This window comes from Saccoglossus kowalevskii, chromosome 3 (genome assembly GCF_978046115.1).
Source record: "Saccoglossus kowalevskii chromosome 3, keSacKowa6.1, whole genome shotgun sequence".
Lineage (NCBI taxonomy): Eukaryota > Metazoa > Hemichordata > Enteropneusta > Harrimaniidae > Saccoglossus > Saccoglossus kowalevskii.
The window spans coordinates 26,899,008-26,909,826 of NC_140643.1; the positions used below are offsets into that span (position 1 = coordinate 26,899,008).

A 10,819-nucleotide genomic window follows, 5' to 3' on the forward strand; every position below is an offset into this window, starting at 1 on the left:
TATAGAAAAAACAATTCCGATGATTTCATTATGTTCTCGCTTAAATCTATATTTATTATGTATTTAAGGAATCTTGAATCGAAAACGGGAAGTAAAACAACTGATAAATATATTTTGCCGTTGTAGTTCACAAGACTTTTCGTGTCATGCCAGGCAGGGTACATGATACATTCAACTGTGTGAATATGACATCACACCACGCGTACATCGTTAACATCGTTACCCGTCGCCGAGACCACGCTATTGACTCCTAATTTGACATATTCACGTAAGGTATTTTTGCTCTCTAGGGAGCCAATCAACGAACATCTCCTAATATGTATTGGTTCTGTTCGTCATACGTCTAAGTGATAATCCGTTCGTAAGGTCTGAGACAACGCTCACCAAATGCACACTGGGAATACTCACTGAATAATATTATTCAAATTTTCAGAGGGCAAATATAACTGGCTGAAGTTGGGTGATGTCATACATGTGTACCGCTAACGGTGGACAGAAAGGATATAACGCGAAGAGTTCTACTGTAGCATTGGTTGTAAGCAGTGCTTGCCAGTATACATCGGGAGTTTGCTTAACATATATATCACCACGTTGAATTCGTGGTGAATCAACTGCCTTGGTAAGTTGTCATGCTTTAAAACATAGGATAGATACGACGTGTTTCTTGCAAGTTTATATGTACCATTTCTGCAGTATTATTGGCTCTGCATATTCTACGCATTGCACAATTCATCGGGTGTGGATGTATAGCCAATTCTAACAGTCCACAATTTTACCATTACAGATCGAATCTCACTGGACATTATAGGATGATTTACGCCAACACAGACATGAATTTCACAAACTATTCCCAAAATATGACAAACGATGTGCAAGGAACTGACTCAAAATCGCCGTTTTTTTACTGTGGCGTAGCCGGAACATCATATTTCATAGGAGCGGTGATCATTTCCTCAATTGGCTTACTCTTGAATGCTGCGTTTGTGTTTGTTTTTTGCCGAGTTCGTTACATGAGAACTCTGACTAATGGATATTTAGTCAACCTAGCCGTGTCTGATATGTCGTTGCTTTTCACGGTAATCCTGGTTTTCGTGATTGTTCTTGGAAAAAACAAACTGTCGGCGGAATTGAACTGTGCAGTAAACTTAATACAAACAACGCTTCTGTATGTTTCGCTCTGGATGGTTACAATTGTGAGCATAGAGAGATACCTCGGTATTTGTAATCCGCTGAAGGCCAGGTTGTTCAACACCCAAGGACGTGTGGTAACTCTTATTGCCCTCACTTGGATTCTTGCTTTTGTTTGTGCTACACCGAGGTTGCTGAGCTGCACTATGTTGAGCGATCCCGAACAACAACTCCAGACAGAATACGCAATGTACAGCATGTATAGCCTCATGTTCTTCGCATCTTCCGTAACCGTTGCCACGATGTACGCTTTGACCGTTAAAACCTTCAGAAAGTCAATTCGTGCAATGCGCAACGACCGCAAGCAGTCCAGAAAATCTGACGAGAAGCAGGTGCTAATTACCTGTATGGCTATATCAGTCATATTTTTTGTATGTATGTTACCATCTTGCTATAAGTACGTGAATCTCTTCTTCTGGCGCTTGTCTGGAACCGCACAACCGTACGGCGGTAAATTCACAGTCTGCGTTTACGCCATTTCCAAAGTGCTTCTGCTGATAAACTCTTCAGTTAATCCACTAATCTACACAATCACAAGCGCGCGATGTAGACGAGCATTCCTAATTGCCTTCTTTTGTCGGAAGGAGACAAATAAACGTGCCACAATTCGATACTCGACAGGGTACGCATGCGGCAATAGTGTGACAACTAATATTGATACCGAGTTATAGATTTGAAATGTACATTTTTGAAATGTACATTTGAAATGCCCGATATATACAGTACCGTTTGACCGTGAATGCGTTCCGATGAATTATTAATTTAAAATGTACGCATGGTTCATTGACAAGAACAAGGTCAAATTATACATAATGTGATTTCGTGCTCAATCGTGTGAAAACAGTTCCCGGTGGTGAACAACTGTGGTCAGTTTGACAGTTTTTGTCCAGTCAGATGGATAAAAGAACGTATATATAATATTTCTTGCAAACACTAATATTTTGCAATTGAATGAGTAAATGAGTGAGTGTTTAATTTTGACTTATTTATATTTAGATGGAGGTGACATCAATTCCGATTTACTGGCGGTATATTATAACACCTGGTTACTTATTTACCGAAACGTGTGACAATCGCAACTCGTCTCAATTTTACTACTTAGAAATTTTTCAATAAAAATAGTTATCAATTGTTAAAGTTTTAGCCGTGCGAAATTGTGACAATAAAGTTTAAGGCACACACGAGCCAACATATTGGTATATTTTATCTTATTTATGGGTATGTTTTAACAATTGAATCAAATCGCACAAGAGTATCACATTGAACACATTGTATTCAATCGACCCACTATTTGTTATTACATTAGCATACATTTGTAATATATTGTTATATTTCAAGTACTTTTATGATCGGTTGGTGTTGTAGGATGTCATGATATATCGACTACCGAGGGTTAACAGAATTGATTATCCTTGAACATTCAACAATACGTTGCGACTGTAATAATATACATGTTCCAAATCGACATACTTTTTTTAATAGCTATTTTAAAATCCTTGTATGTATGTTATTATAGAGTACGAACTATTGTTATAGAGTACGAACTATTGATGTTGTAAAACTTGTATAATAGATGTTATATACTTAACATGTGTAAATGCAAAGCTGCAACACATCTCACTGGACAATGTGACGATTTGCATCATAGTGTTCAAAAATAAATATTGGCATGGCTTTATAGCAATGCATATATTATATAGCTGTATCTGATTTAAATATCTGTATTAAACGAATATAATAAATGTCAATGGTGCCTTTAAAATTAAGTTATATCCTGTCGATTTTTTAAAAAAATTGTGACAGCGCGAAAGCCAGTTTCAATTTTCATCCGGAGAATAACAAGCTTATTTTTGAATATATAAGCCGTGCTTCTTTTGTGAGAAAAAAAAATGTAACAAGTTGTCTTCTGTAGGCATAATCTGTGTTTGTAAAATAGCCGTGATACTGCATTGTTTGAAAAATGTACGATATCATTTAAATAGGCGTGAATATTACCATACGGCACCTATTCTCATTCGCGATGAATAGAAAGGTTAAACAATATATCAACACAAAACATACAGAACACGCTAAAAGACAATTATTATTGATTTTAACACAGCCAATTCTTCCTGAAATGCAAACAGCCGGCTACATGTATGCGGAGACCGTGAAACTGACAATGTATGGCACGACCAACATGCGCATTCCCTACTGCGAAGATCTAAATGTCAGTGATCTGTCGGTGTCAAGGTTCGTGTCCTTAAATTTAATTATAATTGTGTCAACCTTTGAGCCTTTGAGTAATTATGGAAATAATTTGAGGAAACGGAAATTGATAATACACTAAAACGAGAGAGTTAGCTTATCCCCGACTTGTTGAATTCGTTGTAATTGATTGCTGCGACGTTAATTAAACTGTGCGCTCCATATCGTCGCCTATAACAACTGTATAGCATTGCGTCAACTAATGGCAGCTGATTGGCTGTCAGTTAAATGTTGCTCTGGTTGTTGAAACAATACACGGGGGAAACCACTAAGTATAAACTCACCGTGATAATTATAACCCTGTGTGCGGTTGGGAATTACTTTTAATGACTGATTCGTAAATGCGATAACCGCAGAGTGATACTATGGAGTTGTCGTGAAAGCGAGTATCGACCATTTTTACGAGTAAGAGATATAAGGAATTAATGTCGAAAATATTTAATCACACGAGCAATCCCGAGTGTCAAAAAGAGTGACACATTTTTACGGGGATACTTTCACGACTAATATGCTAATTAGACATGACGTCTAAGCCTGTCTGTCAGGTACGGTCGTCAATGGTATTTTAACGGAAACATTACCTTTCTTTGGCGACGTCACATCTAGAAATTAATATACACCATGGTCATGTGATAATTAGACGTAATTTGCTGATAATGCTAGTATTACTAGTAAGGCATATAGCGTATATACGCAAAGTATCAATAATGTTATCTCCGGTATCATCTGCGATTATCGTGTGTTCTATTGAGTCTTTACGAGCCCAAAGAGGTAATGTACAGAGTAGAGTTCCGTGGAAGCCGCGGTGAACACATTGTGTGTACTTCAGATCATGCACTCTTTATTAATGTAGAATATAGTAATATTTGATCCGGGGATTACTGTCAAACATTATACGATTTGATGCGCCATATTACTAATCAAAATGGATCGTAAACTAGCCAAACCTTTTTTAGTCGTTAGTTATGTGTGAATAAGTATTAATATGTTTAATAATTTTACCAACAAAATTGAATATGCACATTCGTATAATATCCAAGATCGCCACAGATTGTTACCATGGAAGGTTATTCAATACGTAATCTCGCTTAGCGTTGGCTCCCTGGCAGAAATAAGTCAAAGAAATGTGAAATCGAAAATTATTCACAATATTCACATGCGCTTCATCCCACACTGACAACGTTACGGGAATGGAGGATATATTATGGATTCAGGATTCAAACATTAACACCGGGGTAAAAAGAATATCACCACAGCTAAAACATAAGAAACACGCGGATATAAGAGTTGTTTATAAATACTATGTTATATTCACATACTATATATATATATATATATATATATATATATATATATATATATATATATATATATATATATATACAATATCCCACAATAAAAGAATACGTAAAATGAGAGAATTCACTTCACCAGTGAATCATATTATTAGATGAACTGGTGAACTGGTAACTCCGAAATACAGTCCACGCTGGTTCATGTTTATTCATGTATAACGCTATAGATATGCGCTGAATGATTAATATTTTGTTTAGTTTTGGACATTTATACTTTCAATTTGATTTTACGGACTCTGCCCATCGAGTTCGATACAATGGGATGTTATTTTGTATTGTGCACATTGAATATCTCGTTTTACGAAAAAGCCTAGTTATAACACTCAACATTATGAACCGTAGCCAATTTGACATGTTAACTGTGCTCGCTAAAATGACCCATGGACTATCATGTTTATTATGAACAAAAATCATACTAAATTTACGAACAAACATACACATAACGACGACATGATAAAATGGACACTACTTATAGTTAATCATAGTTGCCCTCAAATGTGATGTATCGACTGAATAATATTCTGTGTAGTTATATGATTATTATATATTTTTATGCGCCTATTGGCCTTTGTGTATGATTGATATGCATACACTAAAAGAAATACATCAGTCGAATCTATGAACGTAATAAATTATTTAGTAAAGCAAAACGTGACAATGACTAACCATAGTGAATAATGAGGCCGTTCGTCGATTACACTACAAATGAAACGTGAATGAGTTGTTTTGTATCACAACCTGTAATGTTCTAAATCAGGTTAAATTAATTGCACTTTGCCAAAATTGAAAGACGAAAATGTCAAAGGCCAAGCTATTTCAATAACAGAAGTGCGTCATTCATAAATCATTTGCCTGTAAGCTTCATGCGCCCACTGGAGGGGAATAAATTACAGATTGTTAATAAGTTGTACATGTTGACGAGCATGTCTCAATATTCATCATATCATAATGTTTAATTTATATATGAACTTGGCGTATGGTTACCACAGAGTGTAAAGTAACGTTGTTCGATGTTAGGTTCAGTAAAGTGAACCAGAAATGTCATTAGATGTTTACTCCACTGCCTATTCACAAAGAACTGATTCGAATAGATCACTCTTCCTTTCCAATGATGAATATTATTTGTTATAACTGATCCGTTTGCATCAGATTTGATAGGGGTCACTACTTTACTCATATTAGCGCCGATTAATAACATCTCACGTACGCTGTCCACATTACGGGAAAAATTCATTGGCTGGAAAGCGTATAATGGATCTGACCAAAAAACTGTGCATGTGGTAGATCGTAAACAATATATTCCATGATATCAACATTGATCAACGCATATAATTATAATTTGTTTTGCCCACAACATAAACATCGTTTTATCATTGCATACGCTACATTATATCTTGTAAGCGTGAGATAAACGATATGTCATCATACCAACAATTGTCAAGTTCCTCGTTTTATCACAATACATCAGGATACATCGTCGTTGTCCAACTTAGAAGTATGATGTTGTGAAGTTAGAGCATCAATTGCGTGTACAGAAGTCAAATGTTCGGTCCTACATTCCATTCTATCAGTGTAAAAAAACATGTTTCCATCACAGACAAAGATCGCTTTTCGGTCGCTAATTTTCCAAATTACTCCACGATATATTGGACTCTATGGCATGTTTTGTTGCTATGGCATTATATTCAAGCACAATGATTGACATGATATGTGTTTGTGTATACTTATCTATATTTCTATATACAGAGGTCATTTTATGATGGGGTCAGACATTGTCTGTGCAACCATTTATATAATCCTATTTGTATTCATTGTCAACACGTTAGAGGTCATTTCACGACAATCTCCGTGATACGTGTCATATTCAAGGATAATTACAATATTTTGATGAGTTGTAAATCAAAGCATCAGAATAACAAAATCACGAGTAAAACTAATTAAAGAGTACTGCACTCGAAACGTACTATGCGCGACAAATATACACTGAATTTGCTTATGACAGTTTTACTTAATTTAGTTACAATTTAGTGTTAAATTGGTTTCAAAACGAAAAATCTGTGTCTCTGTAATTTAGTTACACACGTGCGATTAGTAGAATGTCTAGGCGGACGAGCATATACAATTGAATATTACGCCTTAAATGTTATGTCCTAGCTTGCGCTGTTCAATATTCAACGTTTGCAAACTATATCGTGTATTTTACGTTTGATTACTTGTGCTCAGGTGACCGTGAACAAGCAACAACATACATTAAGATTTTCAACGTGCGCAGTGACGAAACATAAATACTTCAGACGAGTCACAATATTTCCCATACTTGACGATATGGCGAATTGGCGTTATAATTTATTGTTCGATAAAAGAAACCGCACAATATTTGTAAGGTAATATGTTGTATTTGGCGATATATAACGCGAACAACGTATATATTACTTGGACAATATTATGACATCGACTTCGTGCTAGATGTACGATTTACGATTGTCTAAACCATCTTGCGTTCACATTCAATGTGTATATAAATACAGTTCCCACCTTTGACGCTTACATACATTACACATGGCAGCACAAAATATATCTTATAACAGCTTGTTATACGTATACGACATGCCCCACTGAAACTAACGGTATATAGAAAGTCTAAAGCAGCTTGTTTCATCCGATTTTAAACTAATTAATTTACCATGATTCCTACTGAAACCTAGCAAATACGGATCCAAGCATATGTGATATATAATTTCATCAGTAATATGTTTCTATGACATTTAAACACGATCGTTGAATCGTTGTCAAGGTAATGCATTGATATGAATAGTCGGCGCACGTCAGCTTGAAATAGATCCCCTCGCATATAAATTAAGAGAAACAATCTTGTATTCCACACCTTCAGTTGCGAATGAGTTGAACCATATAATTAATGTCTTAAACTTATATATTTATCAATTATGTAGCTGTCAAGGATATTGGGAATATATAAAGTTATTACACGACAGATGTGTATGCAGGATCACGTCTTGAAACTCGCTTTGATATATACTCGCGTTTTCTGATTCGCAATGACATGGAATAATTGCACAACTTTATATACATATAACAAAAACTACGTGTTAAATGTGAAATAAAATTAGAAATTTTCAAATCAAAAATAGTAATGCGGCATTGTAAATATATAACTTTAGAACCACATTCGTACGTAGCTATTAACTACACACGTGTCGTATATTACGTTTCTCTACTGAACCACAACTAATGTTACGATTTATCAACTAATGAAATTGACCTCAAGGACCTTTTCGAAACATTCAGCTATCAGATTTCTCGATAAATATGCGTAGGATTTAAAATATGTCCTAAAATAACATGCGATTACATTGCGTTACAAATGTCGTAACATGGTTTAGAAGATTGGTGTTCACAAACATTATGGTGAGTGTGTTTTCCATGTGATCGTGTATTATGTGCGCTCGTTTCATGAGATAACATAATATGGCTATCTAACCACTGTAAACTGTCTACTAATTCGCTGCAATTCTCGCTGAAATAGTATACGTTCTACACAAATGACAAGTCACTTGATGACTATTTCTGTTAAGTGATTTTCGATAGCCTCAAGGATTTAGTTTGTTTTTCTGTCCATCATTAGAATAAGAATGAAACAAAATACATATCCTGGTTAAAGATTAAATAGTAATTGTTTGCCCCAAGCACTTGGTGATAGATCGCACTTAAGTTGTCACGTTTTACATTTATGACGTGATGAATCAACTCACTCTGCTTTAGGGTGTAACAACTGTCTATAAATAACTAACAGATTCGCTTAAATACTGCATTACATTCCCCTCATTGGAAATCATTAAAGCTGTTAGAACGTCCGTCCGCCTGAATCCAATAACGTAGTTTTCAACGTTTCCATGTGTCAAGCTAGTACTGCTAGTACATTAGATAGGAACGCAATTGTTACATAATTATATAATTTATATTATGGGATAACAGCAGATATTTATTCATGTGTCACACGAAAACATACCAAATAGAAAAGAAAATAACTGGCGTGGCAAGCTAGTACTTGCTCGCACTGTCACCAGCTGTGTGGACCGTTCATTGTGCTCGACAATATGTCCCGATTTCCCATCTCTGTCAAGCATCGCAGCCTCAACACTAAAGAAAGAATTTCTCATTATAACATCAGCCAGTGATGCATTATATTATACAGACATTGCTTTTGTCGATCTGGACAACTAGATGCAGTTGATGGCTATATTCTATTGTATCCAAGGATAACTGCAACCTGAAGTATTTCCAGTTCAAAAGAATTATTCATTATCTATGATACATGTTTAGCCCAATTCAATAAAATCACGTGATAATTCAAATAACATACATATAGAAACATATACGTATATCTTCTGCATGCATGCTTAATTCGACTGACGTCACATAAATATCTAAATTGCACACATGAGCTACATTTTACTATAACATTGTAATTTGTAATATTCCTATAAAAATTGAAGGTGACTACAGTCAATATATAAAATATATATATGACTATATTTGACATATAATACATTCACGTAGTTTAGCCATCAGAGTATTTATATTTAGTTACTATAGTAGCACATTGTTAGGGTGTTGTATAAACTCATTGAGATGTAGCATAACCCATTGCAACCACTGTCATTATTGTAAGTTGATTTCAAAACACTTTAAGTTTATTAAAATATGCTCATGACAGGGAAAAATAATATTCATAAATATGAATTTTGTAATATCGAGTACAATTCAATAGTTCAATGAAAGTTTTGAGGGCAGTTATGTTATTACAATTTTGAATATGAAATATTTGTTTGAATATAATGTAAAGTCAGCAATTTCCGGCTCAGTTATTGGTGTTTATGAATGGCTGTTATGGAAACTAACCATGAGTAGCGTGTTATATAAACGTCACGCACAGGAAATTCGAAACAATTCTCAGCCATTTTCATCTGAAACAAACGGAAAGCCTACAAGTGAATTATATCTTTCTGAACTCGATATAAAAACATGTTTTGTCAGTCATCTGTGTCATGTGGGTGGTAGCACGATCTTGATGTCTGGGATATAAGTTACGTACTATATGTCGTATGATTGACATAAATAGTCTAGATGTGGACGTGCAATGTGCCGAGGATGTGAATTTGTAAACTCAAGTTAGGTAATGTCACGCCGTAGGTGTTGATGTTTGTGAACCGCATTACGTAGCACTGTTCAACTTATCTGGACTGTGATGCAATTGTGGGCAGGAAACGTTAAACAAATCATCACTGTATAGACATGGTGGTCCGTGAATGTCTCATCTAAACAAGTATATACGTAACCCGGGTGTTATGTGACTCGTACTTTTTGATTACATGGAACTATACAATACACACACAGCAGTGACCAAAGGAAATCGTAATTATCAGTTTTTCTTTTCAGTAAGCCACTTACTGTTAGTTATTCTACGACATAATATACATTCTTAAACCTTGGAGTCTGTTTTTTGGAATTTATAACGACAATATTAAAAAAACACACTAAACTTTCTATCTCATGATTTTCAAATATATATATAATAATATAGGACATCGTATTTGAAAATTATACTATAAACTATCCCTTCACCTGCAAGATTGTATTTCATTATAAAAACAAAACAAATATATCTTTTGAATATGTAATATAATATTTTTTATTTCAACTATATTTCTGACACTTTATGCGTTAAAGTGAACTGAAAAAAATGAGGTTTAAATCATCAATTTTCTTTGTGAAATAGACGAAACAATTGAACACTGAGAGCATTCAGTGCATCGTTTCCGATCTATGAATCATCGTTCCTTTATACGATAAACATTGCGCTGCCATTTTATTATTTTCAACACTACATCTGCAACGGATTAGAACAATCAACATAATGAATCAGATGTGACCAATTTACATATAATTGTAGTATATATGTATTACTTTCAGTAGAATGAACATGGTATATTACTGTACTACCACTATAT

General features: G+C 34.8%; 1 protein-coding gene across 1 annotated transcript; it reads left to right on the plus strand.

The window, feature by feature from the left end:
* The first annotated feature begins 832 nt into the window (after positions 1–832).
* LOC144345060 (bombesin receptor subtype-3-like) lies at positions 833–1,859 on the plus strand. Its single transcript, XM_078006745.2, has one exon. It carries the CDS (start codon positions 858–860, stop codon positions 1,857–1,859), a length of 1,002 nt encoding a protein of 333 aa, XP_077862871.2. The 5' UTR covers positions 833–857.
* The last annotated feature ends 8,960 nt before the right edge of the window (positions 1,860–10,819 follow it).

Coding starts and splice junctions, on each gene's coding strand:
- LOC144345060 (XM_078006745.2), top strand. CDS start 858: ATGACAAACGATGTGCAAGGAACTGACTCAAAATCGCCGTTTTTTTAC.